This window comes from Lutjanus erythropterus, chromosome 23 (assembly GCF_056507025.1).
Source record: "Lutjanus erythropterus isolate fLutEry1 chromosome 23, fLutEry1.hap2, whole genome shotgun sequence".
Lineage (NCBI taxonomy): Eukaryota > Metazoa > Chordata > Actinopteri > Lutjaniformes > Lutjanidae > Lutjanus > Lutjanus erythropterus.
The window spans coordinates 16,505,072-16,528,724 of NC_139339.1; the positions used below are offsets into that span (position 1 = coordinate 16,505,072).

General features: G+C 39.1%; 1 protein-coding gene across 2 annotated transcripts in view; it reads left to right on the forward strand.

The window, feature by feature from the left end:
- arhgef40 (Rho guanine nucleotide exchange factor (GEF) 40) overlaps positions 1-19,475 on the forward strand; it is a 55,893-nt gene extending 36,418 nt beyond the window's left edge. For both annotated transcript variants that reach the window (XM_084712408.1, XM_084712409.1), the window contains 8 exons: positions 1,078-1,167; positions 3,762-3,968; positions 6,545-6,724; positions 6,981-7,161; positions 8,943-9,053; positions 13,038-13,147; positions 16,091-16,134; positions 18,363-19,475. In XM_084712408.1, the coding sequence (XP_084568534.1) occupies positions 1,078-1,167; positions 3,762-3,968; positions 6,545-6,724; positions 6,981-7,161; positions 8,943-9,053; positions 13,038-13,147; positions 16,091-16,117 (906 nt within the window). In that variant the 3' untranslated portion in view covers positions 16,118-16,134; positions 18,363-19,475. The remainder of the gene's footprint in view (positions 1-1,077; positions 1,168-3,761; positions 3,969-6,544; positions 6,725-6,980; positions 7,162-8,942; positions 9,054-13,037; positions 13,148-16,090; positions 16,135-18,362) is intronic.
- Positions 19,476-23,653: the final 4,178 nt, after the last annotated feature.

The following is a 23,653-nucleotide window of genomic DNA, read 5'->3' on the forward strand; positions in this document are numbered from 1 at the left end:
TGTAAAAATGTTAGAAAAAAAAAAGATTTACCAGAGTTTATCTAAATATAAGTTCAGATAACCAGGAGTGGAAATACATACACAGTGCAGAAATACTCTGTCATAAGTAAAATTTTAAAACTTCAGTAAAAGTACAAAGGTGTTAGCACCAAAATATACTAGTATAGTATACCAGTACCCCCTCAGGTGGTGCGTGAGATTTTTTCAAAATATGTTTCAAAATAGTAGTCGTTTCAAAATATCAGTCATGCATAATCCCTAAAATAGTTATACTATAAGTTCTATAAAAATGTAAATGTAAGTTTGATTAAATCGCATTTTATATTCAATATTCCTATTTTCATTGCAAAAATCCAATATTGTGGCTCCCTATTAAATTATTTTTTATACGGCTGGGTAGCTTGTAGCTTGTACATTCCCCTGGGGATCCGTAAATTCTTATTTATGTATCATTTAATTGTTGATTATATTTTATTAGTATTATTAATCCGAATCTGGAAAGTAACTTGTAAATAAAGTTATGAAACAAATGCAGTGGAGTAAAACGTACAATATTTGCTTCTGAATTGTACTGGAGTATCAGATGTACAGAAGTAAAAGAAAATGAAAATTCAAGCTCAGAATTATATTTAGGTAGCTCTTAATTTATCCCCATGGGGACATTTCACTCTCACAGCAGGAGAGATATACTATATAAGGGAGAGGGGGAAAAAGGATAGTAATTTAGGAAAAGAAACTAGGCAATACAATAAAAATGACTAAAGACAGTAACAGTGCTAATACTAATGTGAAAACAGGGTGCATTAATATGCGTAGTAACATAAAAAGTATGTGAAATGACCAAAATACAGGGCAAACACAGTACTCAGTTACTTTCCACCAATGCAGATAAGTAAGTAAACATTTTTTTTTAATAGTAGTTTTAATTTGCTTTAAATGACCCATTCTTTTGATGACTAATTAATTCTGTGATTAACCAGATTAAAAGAAAAATAAAAAAGTAGACCTCTCTCGTTAAAAAAACATCAACTTCCTTTACATTCTCTCACCTATGTTTCTTCTTTTTCTCACACTCAGCGGGAGCAGTTTCTGCAGTACTCCCACTACATCAGGACTAAACCAGAACTGGACTCTCCGCTGGTGACGCAGGCTGCCGACTTCTTTAAGGTGAGATTCATTATGCTGCTGCCGTCTTAATTAAAACCCCGAATCTCTAAAAACATCAACTTCTCGCTGTGCCCACAGAGATTTCAGCCGAGGGGTTTCAATCTGAGGACTTTAACCAGTTCTTCATAACGTGTCTCCTTGCCTGTTTACTGTCAACTCGTTTCAGTAAACATACTTTCAATTAAAGAAAAACAGCCAGATTTCTCACTGATGATCACACACTCTGTAATCTATACACACAATAAGTGTGTCAGGGTCGTAGAATTTATTTTCTTTATAAAAAAAAATCTGTTAAATCACATTGTGAGAGCATCATTATGAGTAATTTTGGAGCACATCACAAGCACAAACCAATTAAAGTTGTTTTATTCAACAGTGGCTGCAATTAAAATGAGCTGTATACAGTAAAGCTAATTACATGTTTAATGTACACTAGAAAAGCCAATTAAAGGCGGATTAGAGGGAAAGTAATTTGAGCTCGCAAGCTACAATTAACTAAAACTAATACATCGACAGCATCGTGAGATTACTATGAGGACTTTACAAGGAGAGATCACAGTGCTTAAGATCTCTGAGGCTACATTCAAGTTGTGAAGTGTTTAATAAAGGAGCATTTCTAATAAACCGCCACCAGGAGGCAGTGTGAGTTCACATCCCATCCTGCAGCGGCTTTAAAACAGCTTGAACACATGGTGGATTATGGCTGCAGGAGGGTTTATGGTGATCGTGATGGTGATGGACAGGAAAACTGGCTGAATGTCGATGCTGATCATTTTGGGTATGGCGGTGATGATTGTTACGATGATGAAGATGGGAGCAGCACATGTGGCCACTTCTTTCGCTAAGAAAGAAACAGATTCAAATGTCATCATATTTGCACTATATTTGTATTTTTCAACAAATAATGGGTGCAAAATCAAGCCTGGCTCCTTGTGTCTCCAAGATTTAATGACCAAAACAATAATTATCCTGATTACACACATCTCAAGTGGTATTTGTAGGAAACCAAAAGAGCTCTTCACCAAAGATGAATTAAACACATGTAAATTTACTAATTTTCATCTGATTCAATCTAAATAATCATCTACTAATAGTTGTACAATATAGATTTAAAGTATCTCTGAAAATATTTAGCTTAACCTAACAATGATTTCAGTGATTGTAAATTTCCTCGAAGAAGGCTTGCTTGTTTGTATTTCTTAAAATAGTTATTTTGGCTAAAAATACTTCTTATACATATGCACATATATATACATATGTGCAAAACACAATTATAACGATGACATGCGACCTGTTATGAACATGAACATGAGTAGTATTTGGTCAGTTGTGCCATTTTGAATATAAAGTTGACATTGTTTGTGAGGTCTTTGTTAAGGAAACTTGACACTAATCAAGATGACACAACATAAACGTTCCATAGCAGGGTTATGTGTGCCTATGTTTTAACATTACGTCATACTGTCATATGTGGCCTACACTGATGAATATACTTCATTAAAATATAAAAAGAAAAAAGTCACTGTAACACTTTATATGATAGGGTGTGCACAACTGTCATAACAAATGTCTTTGTTATGACAAACTGACATTAACCAAGACAATGTAAATTGTCAGTGTCTTTGCTATGACAACTTCACCTTAACCTAGTCAATAAAACCTGTCAATGTCATTGTTATGACAAGTTGACATTAACAAAGACAACAGAACCTGTCATAAACATGCCAGAGCAGGCTTTAATATCAGTCTTAAACTACTGAGCTTTATGTGTTCGCATTACATTACATGTCCATATATGATCATGACATGACATAACCTGTGAATGTTTATAACTGAGACTGTGGACTGTGTGTGGTGACATTTTTATTTCCCAGTTGACGTTGTTTGTCATGTCTTTGTTACAACAAACTGACATTGATCAAGACACCAGTGTCTTCGGCACGACAACATAATCTGTCACTGTCTTTGTTATGTCAACTTGACCTCGACCTAGCAACCATAATCTGTTGACATGGTTTGTGATGTCTTTCTTATGACAACTTGACATTAATAAAGTCTTTGTTATGACAGCTCAGTAGTAACCAAGACATAACCTGTTATAAACATGCCATAGCATGCCTAATTATCAAATTTAAAGATGGCATCACATGTCATTACAGTGTCAAAACAAAGCTAAATTAGTTTGTTTTTTTTACACATTATAATATGTGTTTCACATGCAAAGAGGCATTCATTTTCTTCACATGTTCAAAAACTAAAACTAACATTTGTCCAAAACACATTTGACTATTGAAAGCAGAAGGCCAAAAAAAAAAAGAAAAAAAGAAAAAAGATTTCTTTAAATTTACCTTCTTTTTATGTTTGTGCAATGTATGATGGTAAATACAGTTTAATCTGTGGTTAGTGACTACAGGTTGTACACTAATAAATGAGGTTTAAGGGATTTCTTTTTGTACTAAATATGCTATAATAGTATTTATAGAACATTTACAGCTGTACAAAATGTTGAACGTTCTCTGCCTGGAGACGCTATAAGAGACAGATCTAACGCTTCCTTTTCCTGCAACTTTCATCCTCTCCCCACCCTCCCGCAGTCCAAACTCCCCCCAGCCTCCCCCCTCTCCCCTCTGTCCTTCCCTCACTGTCTCCAGGCTCCCACTCAAAGACTGGAGCAGTACTGCGAGGCCCTGGAGGAGCTGGGAGGGATAAACCCCGCCTCTGACTCCGCCCTCTCCATCCTGAGACACGCCCAGCGGCACGGCGAGGACCTCCGGGCCAGTGACCTCATCGTCGGATGTCCGGTGAGAATGCCTGTCCCAGTTTGTGACTCTCTGCAACTGTGAACCAAGTCCCACTTTCTTTTCTTAGAGGGAAAGAAACTCACTCATCTTGATGAGGTCAGGCAGCTGGAAGAGATGGAATTGTCTTATCACTTTCACTTTTATCTTTTTTTTCTATGATAAACATGTAATTGAAAGGAATCTTTTGGATATTATGAGGTTTGCTCATCAGAAGAATATGTTAAGTATGGTTACCCCACCAGAAAAAGAAATAAAATCAGTATCATGTTAACAGGAAAGGTTTATTATTATAAAATGATGTTTTTCACATTTTAACAAGATATGTTCATGAAATTACAAACGTACAAACTACAAACTTTTCTTGTTATAACAGCATACTATTTATCTCTTTTATAACATGAAACTTTTCATGTTATAACGTGACAACAACATAAGCTGCTACTGCATATGCATACTGCTGATGCGCCCTCAGCGCTTCTCATTTTGGACGTTTGGAGTGCGCCACGTTTTTACAGGAGTGCACTGAATTTCTCAAGGTGCAAAAACGGAAAAGCACAGAATTCAGTGTTTTTCCTACTGTCCAATTAAACTGTTAATTGTGAGAGATGAGAAATGTCCAATAGCTGACTTGGTGTTTGCCTAACAGCAACAAAAAAGGCAGCGCAGTGCACCTCACGTTTTGTAACCTGCAAAAAGCACCTTGTCTGATTGGCCTCTTATTCTTAAGAAGAACTCTTGATGAACTCATTATGTGTAACATGACTAGAAGACTAAGTTGATTGTGAGCTGCAATGATTAAGATCGTCTTGTATCAGGAAACACAACAAAATAATAAGTGTGAACTGTTCCAAGCTCCGCAGAATCCTGTTGTTTGTCGATTAAAATCTGGACTTAAAACCATTAAATAGTTGTCAATCTTGCTCAGGACAGAAATAATGGAGAGGGAAATGGGAGATGGTGTTTTCTTAGAGGGGCCACTCAGAGAACACTTTTGCACCACTCTTGCTGTTATTACGAATTTAAAAACAGCTTTCACCTTTATCGAAAAGTCAGAAAACACCACATCCACTTGCCCCATATTGTGCTTCTCTGACACAGCACTATCTTTCAGCGCGAGTCGTGACAAATGTTTGACTCCCACACACACACACACACACACACACACACAAACACACAACTATCCTCCCCCTTTCGTGCAAGGGGAGAGATTACAGCAGCACAAACACTCCCATTGAGCTACTTCAAATTGCGCTGCAAAAGCTCTCCAAGTAAAAACTGTAAGTGCAGGTGTGTGTGTGTGTGTGTGTGTGTGTGTGTAGAGGTGGGTGTGGATGTGGGTGTTCATAATGTGTGTGAAGCATCACTTATATCATGACCCACGCATCTGTAGAGGTTTAAAAATAAAAGCTCAGAGTGACAGGTTGCAGGCAAATTATCAGTCCCTTTAATTTTATTGGCGGAGCGGTTAGGAAATGTTAGTTGTTTATGCTGCCCCTGTTGGCTTATGTCTAGCATATATAAGCTTTGACTTTTATCAACCTCTGATAGGAGTTGCAGCAACATCACAAAGTCACCCTGTAATTGACATGAACAATGAAGTCACATTTTTACAAAGGACATGAGTCAGCTGGCCAATTAGAGTAAAGATCCAGCAGAAAGACATCGTCCTCATGAAGAGGGAATTCAGTGTGTCACCATGCACAACACTGTAATAATCAGACTGCTTTGTCCTTTTCTTTATTGACGTGACAATAAGACTTTTCAGGCTTTGTCTTGCAACCGCAAATCAGAACTGTGAGTTGGTGAAGGAGTGAAGGGATGACACTTAGCTCTACAACAGAGAGCAGGCCAGAAACTAGGCTGCACCAACAAGGAGTAATTCTTAAACCCGATTAAATCATGGATTAATGTTAAATTATGTTTCACTAAACTTTAAAACGAGTTTAAAACACAGAAAGGTTTAATTTAAACCTCTCGTTAAACCTCTCGTTACTCTAGACTGAGATTCAATTTAATTCTTTTGCACCAAAGCTGTAAACCCGTTTAAAATGTGATCCAGTATTTTTATTATCCAGATGTTTAAGTGGGATTGACCAAAATAATCAAGTTCCTCTTAATTTTTTTTTTTTAGCGAGCCAGCAAACAACGTGATGTTTTGTTAATGGGTAAGCTAGCTAGCAAACAATATAATGTTTTATGAACAAATAGAGAGCAGCTGAAAGTTTTCCTCTCTTTTATAATTGCTATGTTCTAACAACACTCTCTTTTTTTTAGTAATAATGTTAAACTTACACTACTTACTTACACTTACATGTGTGCTTAATGGCCCTTTAAAATGTTAAAAGAGATTATTTCCTTGTCTCTAACAATTTTAACTTGTTACAAAACAATTAAATTAAACTGGATTGGAAAAAAGTGAAATATTTAAATCCACTGGCAAACAAGACATGATTTTAATACTGAATTCAAGGCTAAAGATAGAAATTAAGATGGTATCTTTTACAGATGAAGGCCCTGGGACTGGGCCTCAGGCCAAGATAAGTGAATCCTAACGTGTTTGTTTTGTGTGATTTCAGATCCCCGTGGCAGAGCGCGGCGAGCTGGTGCGGCAGGGCGAGCTGACGGTGTGTGGGGGAGCTCGGAGGAAGCGGGCAGGTGTGAGGAACGTTTTCCTCTACCAGCACGTCGTCATCTTCACAAAACAGAAGAGCCCCGGCCCGGGACGCATCGCTTACAGCTACAAGCAGAGCATCAAGGTACAGAGCCCTCACACCCACACTGTCTCTGTCTCTATTTCATACTGAGGTAATCTTTTTCTTCAATTTTCATGATCTCCCTCTCTCTCCAGAACGCTGTGTTTGAAAAGTATTGAGGAAAATCCAGTTTTTGTATTGATTAAATTAAGCAAACAGATTCTGAGGTGCTTAAGGGGCAATCCCTGTTACTGAAATGTAGAAATTATTTCAAATTCTCTCAAATGACTGGAACATTTGCGCCTTTCTCCCCCTACAGACGGGTGAGATGGGTCTGACTCAGAGCGTGGGTGAGGAGGGAGTGAAGTTTGAAGTCTGGGTGCGACAGGCTCCTCGAACCAGAGACTGCATCACGCTGCAAGCGAAGGACAGGGAAGACAGGGTGGCCTGGACTCATGATGTCGCACATCTGTTGTGGACACACGCCATCAACAACACAGGTACATCAACTTAAAGTCAACACAGAACTTTCTCACAGTTTTACAATGTAAGACTGAGAAGTTGTAGTTGCTGTTACTTCAGCGAATATTCCGCATATTTGCTGAAGTACAAGTTAATTTATGTTTTGCAAGTACTGAATTTCCCAGATAGTTTGTGTTATCGACAAATACCGAATGCAGAACTGTTGGCACAAGTTAGAGAGGAAGGCTGAAGCACATAGAGAAGTCCATGGGATTTGGTGGGTGAGGAAACATCTCAGCGAGCATTTGTTCCGCCCCTCCTTCACTGTGATTGGACGTCTGGGAAAAAAGTGGCAGTGAGGAGTTGAACAAAAAAATAACAACCAACCAAATACTCAGCACTGAATAGATGCTCAGTGCCTCGCCAAGCTGTTGGCTTTTGTAGCAGAGTGTAAATATATGTTGCTCCCTTTGGAAACGATTCCATAAATATGCTGGCCTCAGGAAAAACACTTCGACGGACAACGCTAGAATCTCTCACTGAACTGTTGTCTGTGTCTAGATCAGCAAAGAAACAACGCACACAAATCTCGCAAGAGTATCACAAATCCTGTGTTCCCATCTAGACAGAACCCTGTCCGGGGTTCAAGTTGCAGTGTGGGCAAAAGATTTTGAAAAGGAAGAAGAAAGCGTAGAATAAAAAAATCTCTCACTCTGTTGCACTGATTTTGATCCTTTTTTAAAGTCTTTATTGTGTGTCTGATAATATTATAATAATAACTCTATTTATATAGCACCTTTAAAAACAGAGTTCACAAAGTGCTTTGACATACAAAGCAAAAGAGCAGGATACCCAGGAGGCAGAATAACAACAGAAGGCCAACACAATTAGAAAACAAAATTATGCTAAAATCAACACTAAAACGATGTAAAACTGAGACAACAGTAAAAGAGTTAAGAACAGGAAAACAAGACAAAACATGACAATAAGAATAAATGAAAAGAGAGGGAGGAGTATGCAGAGACAACATTATATGATGTTGTCTAGTCAATATAAATGAATAAAAGGAATGAAATAAGACGACATCACGTAATGTTAGTATAAATAAATACAAATAAAAAGAATAAAGATGAAAATACATTAAAATTATTATAGGAAAGTGAGGCTAAATCAGTGGAATGCTCTTTCACATAATTAATAGATAATAAAATAAGTCAACTGCAGCTAAAGAAATAATAAATTGACTTAACATTTTTTTCTCAAAATTGTCTTGATTTTGTATCTTATTCATTTTCCCGTACACAAATCTGATTCCTCTCTGTGTAACTTTATCTGGGATGATAGTCGTCCTTCGTGTGAATAGATAACAAGTATCAGCACCGGTCCAGTCTGCTGTTTGATTGTTCATTTGTTTGCTTTCAAAGCACCAGGAACCGCTGGCTATCACATGCTGTACTCACCTCCTCGTATCCATAAAACCCTGCGTCTCCGGATTGCTTCCTGTCGTTGGTTCAGGTTTCAGTATCACGCTGGATAAGATGCACTGCAGCTGGCATAATAAAAGGGACTGACACACTGTAGGCACTGTTACTTGGTGTTCAAACTGCATTGTTCCCGTGTACCCAAGAAATAAACAAACCGTATTTTCCCAGATAGGCCAAGTTCTCACCTTACCCACTTGCACCTGTCTTATTCCCATAAAAAATACAAATATTCAGTCATCATACTGCAATGTGCTTTGTAAAAGAACATCTTGCCAGAACAGTTGTGTGCATTATGTGTGTTTTTTTTGACAATTTCTCCTCTCTGCTCCTCTCAGAGTTGTGTCTGAAGGAGTCACTCTGCATGGGAGTTTCCAGTAAGCTGCTGCTCGATGCAACAGGAGCTCAGGGCTCAGAGCTGGACTCCATCTACAGTCTTAATGACAGAGGTAAGCTCAGAAGGAAATAAATCTGTAACACTAAAACAGAGTGCGTGGGATGCTGCGTTGCTGGAAGCGCAGGAAGAAAAGCATTTGCATCAAAGATTTGAATTGGTAATATTTTTTCAATGGGAATAGGACTTTCCAATTTGAATTATTTAAGTAAAACTCAACTTAATGATTTGCCTCATACACACAGAACTGTCATCTTGTTACTCGGGTTGGGTGGATCAATTCATCGATATTCACAAGCTTGTATGTATCAATAATAGCGTTATTTACAACCTCGCTTCAGGTGCTAAACAGTCTGTGGCTTCCATTGTCGTATTTTGCGATTATAATGCACCACACATTTTCAGTGGGGGACAGTTCTGGACTGCGGGCAGGACAGTCTCAACCTTCCTCAACTCTTTAACTACAAAGCCACACTGCTGTAACATACAGAATGTGTCTTAACTGGGGACATCTTTGAAAATATCATAAAAAGAACCAAAAAATATTGTGTCGAGTTAATGAATCGCCATCCCATCCTATTTACCCACCGTTTCCGCCTTCAGTCTGACATTGCGTATCTTGGGAGGCAGCTCTATTTACGTGATCTTGTGATCTCTCAATCATCATAGGAGGGAAACAATGGCGGCCCCTGAAGAGTTCAGTGAAGAAACTATGATAGCATCAGTTATATCAGAACTGGAGAGTATATCTTCATTAAAAGAACAGAAAAGAACAGCACTGAAGGCATTGAAAAAAAAAAAGTTTCCACTCTTTTCCCAACCGGCTTTGGCAAGACTCTGATCTGATTGGTTGAAGTTAGCTCATGGTAGACGTGATAGATAGATGGTTCATCCAATCACCTGTTTTTTTTAAGTGCCTGCCCTTTTCCAAACAGTTCAAAGGTCTGGACTCAGCAACTTTGTGACCTAAAACTGACCTGACATCTGCAGATAGATTTCTAACATAAAAAAACTACAGTTAATCTTACAGAGAATTTGATTATGTTCCGTAAAAAAGGGAGTAATATACAGATTACAGTTCTGTATTTAAGTTCAAACTGTGGCTCCAGGAACTCGGCCATTTTTTTTGTGACCCTACTGGATTACTGGATTGTTCAAATCTGCTCTCTGAGCCAAAAGTGATGTGGCCCTGAGATTACAGACAGGAAACAAAACGGGTCTTGGGCGTATCTTCCCATGTGACAAGGTAATAACGTGGTACAAGTTCTTTTTTTCAATCTTGCGCCCCCAGGCTACTCTATGAATTTTTGATATTTGTCTCGCACTGAGAAATTTTGAGGAGCTGTGACATGCCTGCAGAGAATATGAAGTGCCGTCAAAAAGCTCGACTGTGGAAACACATTTTACATTTGCTCTGATCAAATCCCATCCCAACCTTCAGTCCTGTGTCTCCCTTAAACTGTGGCTTTGTCATCTTATACCGTATCCAGAAACGATGTATATCAAAGGAAACGTCCACCCCTGAATGCTGGTACACTGTTTATGGACAGCTTTATCTTGTATTTCCTGTATTTCTTCCTGTAGAGCTGGGTGATAATTAAAACATCACTGTGAACTGACTTTCAGCAGGATAATATCATGATAATATTACCATATCATGTTATTGCTTCACAAATTCCTGTTTAATGACTCCAATCAAACTATAATTGAAGTAGCAAAATTGGTTACTGAGTTTGGTTTCAATAAATGCATAACATGGTGAAACATGATCCACTGTTTTGGAATTCAGTGCATTTTGCCTGTAATTACCATAGACTTACATATCGATAGTGGAATATGTATGCAATATTGATTGAGTATTGACTTGTTATCACCTTAAGTTAAAGTCAAAGTCAACTTAATTGTCAATTCTGCTATAAGTTAAGGATAAATAGAGAATCAAAATGCCATTTCTCTCAGAACCCTGATGGAAATATACAGTAATATACATGAAAACAGCAAACACAACAGTACTCATCTCCTGCTAACTACTGAAGTCTGTGAACTAAGCCTACTCAAACTGCTAATCCTTATATTTAGAATATGACACATCTAAGGACATGATGCACTGCAGTGTGTGCTGCAAGATTCCTCAACTAGATGAGAAGTCTAGCTTGTTTTTCATTGGAAATATTACCCTCAGAAACACTACATCACAATTCATGAGAAAAGTGACCAACAAGAATTGCTTTTTTTGTGTTGTTTTACATAAGTTTACATTTTGGCTACCAAAAGTTCACCTTGGCCACCAAATTTTGGGGCTTTTTTGCTTGTGAGGCCAGTGCGTAAAAATATTAAGTGTCTATCTCTTCACAAAGCCAAAACAAGTCAAGTCAAATTTTATTTTTATATCCAAAATTCACAATTTGCCGCAAGGGGCTTTACAGTCTGCACAGTGTGTAACACCCCCTGTCCTATAAACTCTCAAAAGAATATAGAAAAACTCCCCCAAAAACCCTTTTAACAGGGAGAATGGAAGAAACCTCAGGGACAGCCACAGAAGAGGGATCCCCCTCTGAGGATGGACAGGTGTGCAATAGATGTTGTGTGTACAGAACAGAACATCACAAGAAAGACAATATTAAAGACAGAATTTGTAATACAAAGAATTTGGTCAATGACCTTGTCAGACATCATCCAGTGTCGCCCAATTGTCCTGAACCATATGACCCCATCTCTGTTATGGAGACTTCAGGTGTCGCAGGACATGAGACACACAAGCTCCTCCCCACCATGGAGACCTCAGATGCCGTTCGTTGAACTTAAGCCTTATGACCTCCTCTCCACCGTGTAGACTTCAGGCATTTACCCGAGTAACACGACCTCCTCTCCACCACGGAGGCCTGGAAGAATCCAAGGCACAGCCAACAATTCTCTCTTGGTTTATCACTATGAATACAACTATATTATGCATAGTCATTCACTCCATTGTTCACGTAAAAAAACAGTGCTATCAGAATAATAATGTTAAGAGTATTTTGATCGTATCGGCCATCTCTATTCCTGGAAATAACTGTCCAAAAATATTTATATTCTGAGTAGCTATAATGCAGTTTGGCCACCTTCAGCAATTTAAAATTTCAGTGTAAATATTTGTTCAATATCCAGGCCATGATTTGAATTAAGAGGAATGTGTTATTTCTATGAAAAACAGCCAAACAGTTGACACTGAAAAAATGGTCATTGCTTTGCTCTTACTATTATACTTAATGCTATCAGCATCATTAACGCACTCTCCACCTACACTTATAGTCAGCAACAGGTTCACAACAGTTCTCTGTTGAATATAGTCAGAATTTCACCTGATAAATGAGGAAATTACCAACTGAGATAGAACCATAAGAGGCAGGTTGAAGAAGAGTATGATTTTGTCACAAAATAGCCCTTGAAAACACATCACAAATTGATGCTGTACTGTAAAATCACATTACAACATCTGAGGGTGGAGTTTCCCTTTAAGAAACCAGGTCCACGGGGTTAAAGCATAAAAAAATTAAAATAAAAACACACAATCTGAAATCTAATTCTTCAGATTCCAGACCCACCATCCAGTCTCCAAAGGCCGCTGTTGCCCTAGAGCCAAAGTGATTTCCCATTCATAGGCCAGTGTAATGCACATACTGCTCACCAGGTGTCTCATTGAGTGCAGCAGCTCAGGATTTCAATGCATGAATTGTCCTCTGGGACAGAGCACAGTGTTAGAAATTCATTGAACAGGATGAGAAAAATGCCTCGTCTCTCTGACTCCTCTCTTTGTCTCTCCCACACCCAGTTCCTCACATTTTTTTATTTCAAGAAAACATTATGATACAATAATTTTTACATTGTTAAAGTGCTAATGTGAATGGCAAACAATCCATGCATGCAAATAACGCCTGAATGCATGATAGGGTCATTATTTAAGGGAAAAATACATTTTTTAATTAGATTTATGGCATTTTGATGCTTTCTGTTAACCCATTCCTACCTCTGTCTCACACACATTTCCTCCGTCTCTCAGTCCACAGTAGCTGCTCAGACTCCTCCTCCGTCGGCAGTCAGAAGGAGGGGGGATCCCCGGCGTCTGGGAGAGACCCCAGGAGAAGCTCCGGATCAACAAGTTACTCACAGGTGGGGTCAAATAACTCACAGTCCAGTGACTCCAGAGTGGATCAAACATTTTCATTTGGAGAAATAACTCACCATGGTTAATGATAGATTTAAAAATGTGAGGAATATGAGGTGCAGGTTAGAGTTTTTTATCTTTTCCAATGGAAACACAGGGTCTTTTCAAATAGCAGGAGGTCTTTTTAGGAACTCATAAACTTTACCCATATTTCCTAAAAATCTTCTGACAGGACTTTCTAATGGCTCAGGAACTATCAGGGTGCACTTTGCGATGCTGAACATGTTCAAACAGTTAATTGTTACATAAATAATTGTGATAAACCATTTAAACTGTGATTTTTTGTTCATTTTTTCCCTTTATTATAGTATAAGCGTAATACATTTCTGTATGCCTTCAGGCTTTGTTAACAAAAACTGCATGTGGCAGGTGACAGTTAAATAAAATAAGATAAGATGAGATGGGAAATATAAAAATTTGAACAATATAGGCACAGTGTATACAATCTAAACAGACTCAACGGTTGAATTTACACCATTGCACAGAGGGAATATTGATATTGCACACTGGAATGATGATACACCTGACTGAAGCACTGATATTGTACAATGAAATTAAAATAAACCTGTGTTCTGTGCCATATTGCACAGTATGAAGTGACATTACACCTGAATAAGTTCTGATACTGCTCAGTTGGTGTACATCATAGTGCAATCAGTTTGTCTTGGTGAGTATGTGGTCTGCAGTAATAACTTAAATATTTTATTCAAAGCCTTTTACTGATGTATGCAAAGAAATTACAGACAGTGATAGGTACTGATAAATAAACCACATACTATGATTTAAACGGCACAACCATGTAGCACACATTTTAAACAAATTTACAGAAAATCTGCAAAAGAAAATGCAAATAATGTGTTAAGTGCCAGTTGGTGGAGGTAATTCTCCACTCAGGTGTCATTAAACAGCAGCGCAACGAAGTGATTAAACGAGCGCCAGTCAAACCTCAAAACGATGTGGAAATATGACATTTATGTTAGTTTCGTCCAGCTGTTTTTATAGGTTAATGGAAACAATTTTAACAATTATGCAGAATGATTGCGGTCAGCTCAGATTTCGCGATCGTGCGATTATAGTTGTGACAGGCCTAAATGACAGCACGGCTTTCAGGTGAGCAGTTTGGCAGCAGGAACGGCAGCAAAGGAGTAAAGCCGAACGTTGGATATACAGTATGTTTCAGTGAGATAAGTATGACATGGAGCGAGTTCACAGGCTTTGTTTCATTATTAGAAGCAGGGATGGTGTGGAGATTAGAAAGACTGGGCTAATGAGACAGAGAGTAAGTGAGAGAAACCAAACTCACTGTGGTTACATACACGAGCATAAAAATAAGTTTCTCTTTCAACTTTACTCTCAACATTTGCTTTTAGACACCGGGGATCCCTTCTCCTTTTATTTTATTTTATGAGTTTTGTTAACTTTAAGGGATTTTATGATTGTCATTCATCAGTTTTATATATAAAACTTTTATGCGTTGTTTACCATTAGTTTGATTTTGTGCTTTAGTTTGTGTTTTCTTGGTGAATATGTGAAACAGCGTGTTCTGTTTACAGCTGACAGAATCAAACCAAACCCTGACAACACTAACATCAACACTAACCCCCTTCCATCTCTCTCTCATTTTCTTTCATCTCTCGAATATTGCTGTCTAATGAAGGCACAAAAACTGAAAAACACTAGATAGATAATAGCTCATCCACCTCTGCGAGAATGTTTGTCTCCATTTGATGGCGGATATCGAGGGGACAAGGAATGAGAGGAGAGACAGGAGGCATGGGCAGTGTCTCAGACCTCAGATGTCATTTTCTAATCTGTTATCAGTAATTTACTAACCTTATGTTCTTGCATGGTTCTTCTTCTTTTAGGATGAGTGCTTTTAAAAGTCCTTCGACTTTTACAATCTTTCCAGCGCTAAGATTGTCTCTTTTTTTATGCACTGAAAAAGGAGCAATTTGATTGTTTCCCCCATCCCCACCTGCCCAGACTCAAGGAAGCTCAGGCAGGTTGCAGGATCACTAAAGGACTGACAACGAGCGAAACATTATAATTTGACATTAACGAGCACCGTAAGCTGACCAGGCGTTTATAACTGTCAAATGTCTGTTGATGTAAAGGCTGCTATCCAAAAACATAACTGACGGACTGCCAGACTCCATTAATGTATTTCTCAATTTAACCATTAAAAACTTCTACTCCTTCTAGAAGATTTTTTAATGATTTCTTGTGAATGCTAATTAATGTGAAACAAGCAAACAAAAATAGTTATTCCCACCTGGACACAACAGCTTTAGTGTTGTTGTCAGAGCAGCGAGTATTTCAACTTTCCTTCATTTCTGATTATGCATCAGGGTCATTTTGTTTATTACAGGAAATATATAACAGATTTCCCCTTTAAATATACACGAGAAAAGATTTTTTGTTTAATTATTTGTGCAAAATAGAAAACTAATCTTAAATGCTCCTGTATGCAACTTACAGTATATAGGCTATTAGTAAAGTGAAGACGAGACGGTGTGTATGCATCGCTTAGCTGTAAGGAAACAGCAATACCTGCCCTTCATCTCCGTGGTTTAAATGAATTTGCTCTGTGCGCACACACACACACACGCGCGCACACACAAACACACATTCTCTCAATCTCCTTATCTAGCAAACAGAATATGACAGATTGGCAAACAGACTGCGGAGGGAACAGATTGACAGACAGACGGACACACGCAGCCCAAACAGATAGGGCAAACACACAGACAGCGATATGCACATATTCAACAACAGAGGGAGGATTGCCGCTTGTGCCCACGTACACACACGCTTTGGCATGCACACACACTTTAGCGCAGAATCAAAAATGTGACTGTTGCTGTTTTTTTTTGTTTTTTTTTCCTCAGAGTCAGTCTCCCTCTACAGCTGTGTAACTGTCATCTCAATAACAGTAAGTGTTTATTACACATTTCTTTGGTCTTTTTTTTCTCTCTGTTGTTGCTCTCTTTACATTTGCTGCTCATGTCAAGGCTTTTCCCGTTTTACTGATTCCCCCACTCTTTTCCTTCTGAATGAAATCACAAATGCTTAAAGGGAAAATTCACCACTTTTTAGGCGGATGTTCATTCAGTGTTGATGGTAAATGTACTCAGTTGAAGCAAGAAATTCTTCAGTGTGTGCTGTACTGACTGAGAGAGCTGAGTTCTCCTGCTGCAAAATTTGTTGTTCTTCCTGCATCCAGTGATGTCACAGTGATGTTCCTGGTGTGTAGGAAGGACTACTGAACTCAGCTGTCTTGATCAATAATACACACACTGAATTTAATTTTTAAAATCTCCAAATTTACTATCAACGCTGACTGGATAGAAGTGCTGGAAATGGAACTTCTATACTTAAATTTTACCGAGCAAATTGCTTAGAACCTATCGAGTACTGAAAAATGCCTTGTCATTTCGTATCAGATTTTGTAGTGGTGAGTCGTTCAAGACATTGCAGCATAAAAATTATGCCACAATTTAAGGCTGTTGTTAACTTCACTCAAAAGTGCTGACTTGAAGCTTAGTTTTAATTTTTGTTTGGTGTTGATAGAACAAGTAGTTTATGTGTTTAGTGTGTTTTTGGGCCAAATATGTTGATACAGTGAAAAAATAATAACAAAGTGAAAAAATAATTGCAAAGTCATACAGTTAATATTGTGCTGAAAAACGATACAAAACATTGCCATTTATTGTGGTTAGGGCTGCAACTAATGAGTATTTTGATAGTCGATTTGTCATCGATTATTTAAACAATTAATTGACTAGTCACCCAAAACATACAACTCATGTTTTTATTTTTTTTTACCCAAGCTTGTGACAGACACAGAGAAGGTTGACTAAAGTTTTGATAATCAAGCATTCTCTTCTAGACACGACAGAGAGAGGAGCAAAGCTACTAAAATAGAAAATCAATATGTGGCGGCCCATGTTTTATATTTTTTGGTTCTTGATTCTGGAATCCTGCACACAGGTATAGACAGAGTTGTCCTAGCATTTAACTTTAAGCTAGCTAACAAGCTATTTTACTGAGGTTAGTCTGAGTCTGCAGCATCCACAGGTCCAACCTGCCTTCTCTTCAAATGTTTATGGATTATTGACATGCTCCCATAATAAGCAATGTGTAGAAAATCCTGCAGCAAAGTCTTTTCTTTGCCATGATTTTTTTGTTTACTACATCGTCTAATTGCTGAACCCGGGTTTATGGGGTAAATCACATCAGCGTCAGTGAAGCATTAATCACGTAACATGCTTGTACCAAGATGTAATAATGCTGTTAAACATCTGTCTCACATTACAAGTCGTAGAGGCATGCGCAAAAAACATGTTAATGTTAAGCACAGAGATGGAGTTTGTTGTTTTTTTGTTTTTTTTTTATCGCCAGTTAATTATCCAAACAGATAACTAATGTTAAGTGAACTTTGCAATTTTTGAATTTGAATGCAGATATGAAACGTGCTAAATCTGATAACAGCGACAAGCTGCTGCTGCTGCTGCTGCTGTCTGCAGACACGAGCTTAACCTCCTGCTGCTGCTGGCTTTGCACTGCATGTCAGCTAGCCAGTTCAGCTATCCTGTTAGCTTGTTGAGTCCGTTCAACACATCTTCCCACCAGTGTTTCTGATGGCTGAAGTACTGAAATTAGCACAGTGAATGTTTGTCAGAGCAGAGCTAGCTGCTCTTTAGCACAGAGAAAGTAAGAGGTCTCACTCTGCCGCTATTTCCCAGCACTACAAATGTCAGGCACACAGTCATTTCCTCCTCTTTCTCCTTTTTCTTCAGATTGTCTATTTTAGTGCAGTTATCCAGGTCGAGTGAAGTGTGCAGAGTAAAAACAGTTCCTCCTGCCGCTCCCAGGTCTTTGAACAACTTCCTACTTTAAAGAGACGGATTGTAGTACAGTGTGAAAAGTAATTTTCTTTACACTAGGCTTGATTCTTATAAAATTGAAATTGAGTTTCATTCAGGAACTTGTGTCAAAGTCAAGGTATTGGTACCGCTATAGAAATTTTTTTAATGGTACCCAGCCCTTCTGGACATCCAAATAAAAAATGATGAATTTTCCCTTTAATATTTATGCAAAATAAATGTAGTACTTGATTTATTTTTGTCTCATTTTCTCTCTTGCTGCATCTTTTCACAGAATCAGAACTGGACCTTGGACCTTTTGAAGATATAATCATCTCTACTCCACCTCTGGGCTCGCCAAACTGGACTTCGAGGAGCAAGAGGACAAAAAAGAGAGACCCTCAGACTCTTATTTGAACTTCTCCCACATGCTCGCTCTTCTTCCCCCTGTTCTCTCTTGCCCCCTTCACCTCCTTAAAACAAATAAAATGCCAGCAGATTAACTGGAGCCGTTTTTTTTTTTTTTTTAAACGCTCTGATATGAGCCCCCAAAGAAAAGCTGCCTCCAAAAAGGATCAAAACTGCCCTGTTTAAACCATGACAAGCACCAGCAGGGCTCTCTGCACTCCGCCATTTTGGATCTGCCAGTCTCAGTTGCTGGCAGAGTCATTGACACCAAAGGCACTTCAGCCACACAGTGTGGCCATTGTCTGCCCCGCGGCTCCCCACTAGGCCAAACCACTTGGTCTGAACCACTGACTGCCTGGCTGGCTGACTGTACGCATCACATGCTCCAGCATCTGATAATAAACAGGAAGTGATATAGAGGGCGTAAATCCACCGTAGGATTGCAGATTTAGAATGTATTATGTACTTTGTCATTTTCATAACGCTGAATGGAGTACTGTAGGCTTTTTATTCCCCTCCTCCTGCCTGTGTAAAAATGTGTGGCATAGGCTAGGTGTGATTGCATCTATGTAAATGAGGCAGGGGTGGCGTGAGCATACACACACACACACACACACACACAGTGTCCCTCAACACATGCAGTCATTCTTATTGTTATAAGACAGTGGAGCACTATTCACACGCTCACACACACTCACTGAGGCCATTTTAGAGCCTGGTACAGTGACTAAATCAGCGTCAGGACACTTACAGTAAACACTGCCTTGACGATGAACGGAAGGTCTTACAGTATCATATCCGACTGCTACACACTCTGTTACTCAGTTTGTTTAAGCTAATGAGTGGCAAGGATTTAAGGGCTTCTTTAAAGTGTAACTTATGTCAGCAACATGAGCTTCTTGGTGCCTTTAAAAATGTTCTTTGGTGTACTGATAATGAATTTAATACTATACCTTTAATATGAGATGCCATATTCTATATGCCAAAGGTATAAAATGGGTGTCTGTGCAATGTTCATTTGTGTACAAAGAGGTATTGTTGTTTCTTTTAGTCTGAGCTTTCTTGATTGGACTGCCTCCTCCATAAAATGGAGAAAGGTGGATCTGTTCGATGTGTTATATTCTGGTTTTACTGGTTTTGTGCTTGCAGTCAGAAGACAAGAACTACTTATGATTATTCTTAAAGAGATAATTTACTCAAATCTGACTTCTAGGTTGTTACTCAAAGGAAGACATTTTCCTAGAACAGTGGATCGCAAGCCTATCAAGTCGTGACCCCCCTCTCAGAATAATCAGGTTCAACTGCAACAAAAAATCAATATCGCAAAGAGTCAGGGTGATATTTCCAAACCAATCAAAGCATCTGCTGGAAATGCCGGCGTCCATGATAGCAAATCTGGCTATAGTTGCTAAGCATGACACTGTGGCACAAAAGCACCAGAATTCGCTAGAATGCCCCAAAATATTTCTTTTCAGCTTCTGTCTTTGAGTTTCAAGATCACTCCTTCTGGGAGAGAGAAAAAATTACATGCACACTTTCGACATGTGTTTGTGATGTATGGCTCCGACCATACTCCGTTGCTTTGGTTGCTCCCCGCTTCAGCTCTGGCAAACCAATCATTGTTGATTGATATAAAACACATCACTACAGTTGCGCCAGACTGGGATTGTCATCCAAAATATAGAGATACTGATTACGCCTATCACCTGGCAGTGATAGGCGTAATCAGTATTATGTGAAATGATTTGGCAAGGTCTTGAATGTAACAGATGTTATGAGTAAAACTCCCTGCAGATTTAAAGGGATAGTTCCAGTTATTTGAAGTGAGGTTGTACAGTGTAAGGCACTTATCCAGTCAGTGCGTTGTCTGCAGTAGATGGTTCTCCAGTTTGGAGAAGCAGAAGCGAGTACCAGCACGGAAGCTAAACTTTCTACTGCTGTGGGCAGGGCCAGTAACAAAACTTATTTTAGCCACTTCAACAAGTGGCTAAAAGTGTATGTGATATTTAGAATTTTTTTTTTTACCAGTTTAACTCGCTGCTGGATAGCCTTTTCTGACAGGAAACTAACATTATATAAGCCTCTCTGTTGCTCAACCAGAGTCCACTGGCAAAATCAGTCATTTTAACTCAGAACACAGAAGTTTCTGGTCTACCGCTGCCGTGATTGGTTAATTTGTTTGTGTTATTGTTTGACTTTAGTGCTTGTAAAGGTTACTTTAGATTCACCAAAGTCACAGGATGACACAAAAAAACTAACTGATTGAGGCAGTGGTTGGCCAGCAACTCCTGCGTTTTGCAAGACAAAGTGACTGATTTCACCTATTAAGTTTGACTGAGCAAAAGAGAGCAATATTTGGCTTATATAACGGAGGTTTCCTGTAGAAAAAGGCTGTCCAACAGCAAAGTAAAGCTCTGAAAATATTCCAAATATAGCATACACTTAAACTGACATAGATTTCTATAAGCAGGCCTTTCTTAAGTGGCTAAAATCTGAACTATCCCTTTAAGATATCACATCTCAAAACTAATGGAACATGCTACAAAAATAACTTGCAGAACAGCAGCTTAACCTCTACTACTCTGCTAGACTCCCTTGTGGGTTCATTAATAGACATACATGTTACACTGCTGAGTTTTTCTCAACCTCACAGAACAAAAAAACACTCTTAGAGGAAATTACATCAGTGCAAAATGATGCACAGCATATGTTGAACTTATCATTTTATGTTGCGATGCGGCCAAAAAGAAAAGGTTTCAATATTTAATATGAGGTAGTTTATTATTTATGGCAGCAAGCATGCAGTCAGTAAAACCAATCATCATCCAGTTTGATTGGATAGCACGTGTGTATCACTATCAAACAATATCATGCTTAAGGTACAATATGAAACCATCAGGTAGCGAAAGCCAGCAGCAGCAGGAGGTTAAGCTCGTGTCTGCAGACAGCAGCAGCAGCAGCTTGTCGCTGTTATCAGATTTAGCACGTTTCATATCTGCATTCAAATTCAAAAATTGCAAATGGCTATTGAGCCGTTTCTGAATCAATATGTAATTTGTTGGCTTGGAGAAGCCTCGTACACTTCATAGCCTTTAGCTGTTTGGTACATTGCATTATATTGGAAGCGATGTAATGAACACCATCTTTCATTCTTACTGCGGTATAGATTGTCATATGCAGAATTCCTCACTTTTTTGTACGCCACAGCAAGACAGTATTAATGTATGGAAACTTTTTCTCTTGCTCTGTTGCTATGACTGTCTGATGTTTACATTTTTGGAAAGAATGTGGAATGTTTGAAATGCATGTTACACTATTAGAAATAAAGGTTCCAAAAAGGTTCTGCCTGAAGGGCAGAGGTTTTACCCAGAACCATTTACTTCTAAAGAACCATTTTTTGAGGAGAGGGTTTAGTCAAGGGTTCTTTGTAAGACTAATTAAGGTTTGATTAAGAACCCTTTTCATACAGGGATTCTTTGTACAATTATATGAAAGGGTTCTCAGTGGAATTCTGTGTGAGTTCTACTGTCAATAAAACCCTTGAAATATAAAAGGGTTCTCATTAGAACCCCCTGAGTGTGTTCTAGATAAAATCCCAAAATATATAAGTGTTCTCAGTAGAACAACCTGGGTGGGATGTATATAAAACCATTGACATATAAATGGGTTCTTGGTCGAACCCCCTGTGTGGGTTCTCGAAAAAAAGTCCTTGGAATGCAAAAAGGTTCTACCCCCTGGGTGGGTTTTAGATGAAATCTTTGTAATATATAAAGGTTCTTGGTAGAACCCCCTGACTTGATCCTTATTAGCATGCTTAAAAAGTGGAAAGTTTCTGGATAGAACCCCCAGAGAAAGTTCTGATCAGAACCATTACACTGTAGATGGTTTCTCCTTAAGAACCTCTCAAAAGAATCTGAGGAAAACCTCAGAGACCTTTAATGGATGATTAGAGATATAACAGTGGGCGGGTTCTAGATAAAACCCTCGGAATATAAAAGGTCCTCATTAGCACATCCTTGTTAGATTCAAGATGAAACCCTTGGAATATAAAAAGGTTCTTGGCAGAACCTGAATGAAACCTTTCACAGATGGTTCTAGGTATAAGTCTCTGAAAGATTTTCAAATGGAACCAGGGACAAGCCAAAGAACCCTTTATGGTTCTAGTTAGAACCTTTATTTAAGAGTGTATGCTTACTTGATAAAATTGTACTGTTATTTTTTCCTGTGTTGAATTAAAACTGGATGCAAACCTCTCCGAGGAGATTTAAATGGGGGGTGATGGTGGTGGGACGGTGATGGAGGGGGGGGGGTTAGAGGTCGTGCTTGAACCTTTTTAGCAGGTCTAACCTCAAAATGAGGCCTGTGACCTCCTCACCTCCAACTTGCTGTAATGAGCGGGGTCTCTTCTGTGAGAGCCAGCTGTGCCGCTGCCTCCACCAGGCCTCACAAAACCCCAGAATGATTAGATAACTACAGTGCAGCGCCATATCAAATAGTTCCAGGGATCAAATTCTCTGAAGGAGGGGAGGGCAGTGAGTGTGTGTGTCCATCTGTGCATGTGAGGGACATAGAGGAGAGGAATGAGAGATAAAGGCTGGGCAAAAGAGAGGGGGAGGAGGAGGAGGAGGAGGAGGAGGAGGAGGGGGGGGACAGGAAGGGGCAGAACTGAGGGAGAGAGAAAGGGAGCGACAGAGGAGAAGGACAGGAGACAGTAGGTGGGAATGATGGGAAATGAGCGAGGGCGAAGGGGCAGACAGACAGAGAGGCACAGTCAAGGGGAGAGCAGGAGCACGAGGAGGAAAAAAAGAGAGGAAGAATAGAGAGGGGGGCTTATAGAAAGAGGGAGACACAAAGTAGAGTTAGAACTTTTTTTTTTTTCTAATGGAGAGAACTAAGAGTGAGGGCCGAGAGAGCTGCAGAATGGATGAAGGAGAGAGAGCGAGCGGGGTAAAAGGGGGGATGTTGACAAAGCAGCGAGACTGTGGCGAACAAAGAGAACGTGAAGAGAATGAGTCGGGGGAAACATCAAAGGGATTTTTCAGGCCCGGTTACCGGGACAACAGACATTTGCATGCGATTAGCTTTTTACATCATATTAAGAAGGGTTAGGGTGAGGGAGGGAGGATGGAGGAGGGGGTGATGGAGGGAGGAGGGGGGGGGCAGGCAGGGAACTATAGA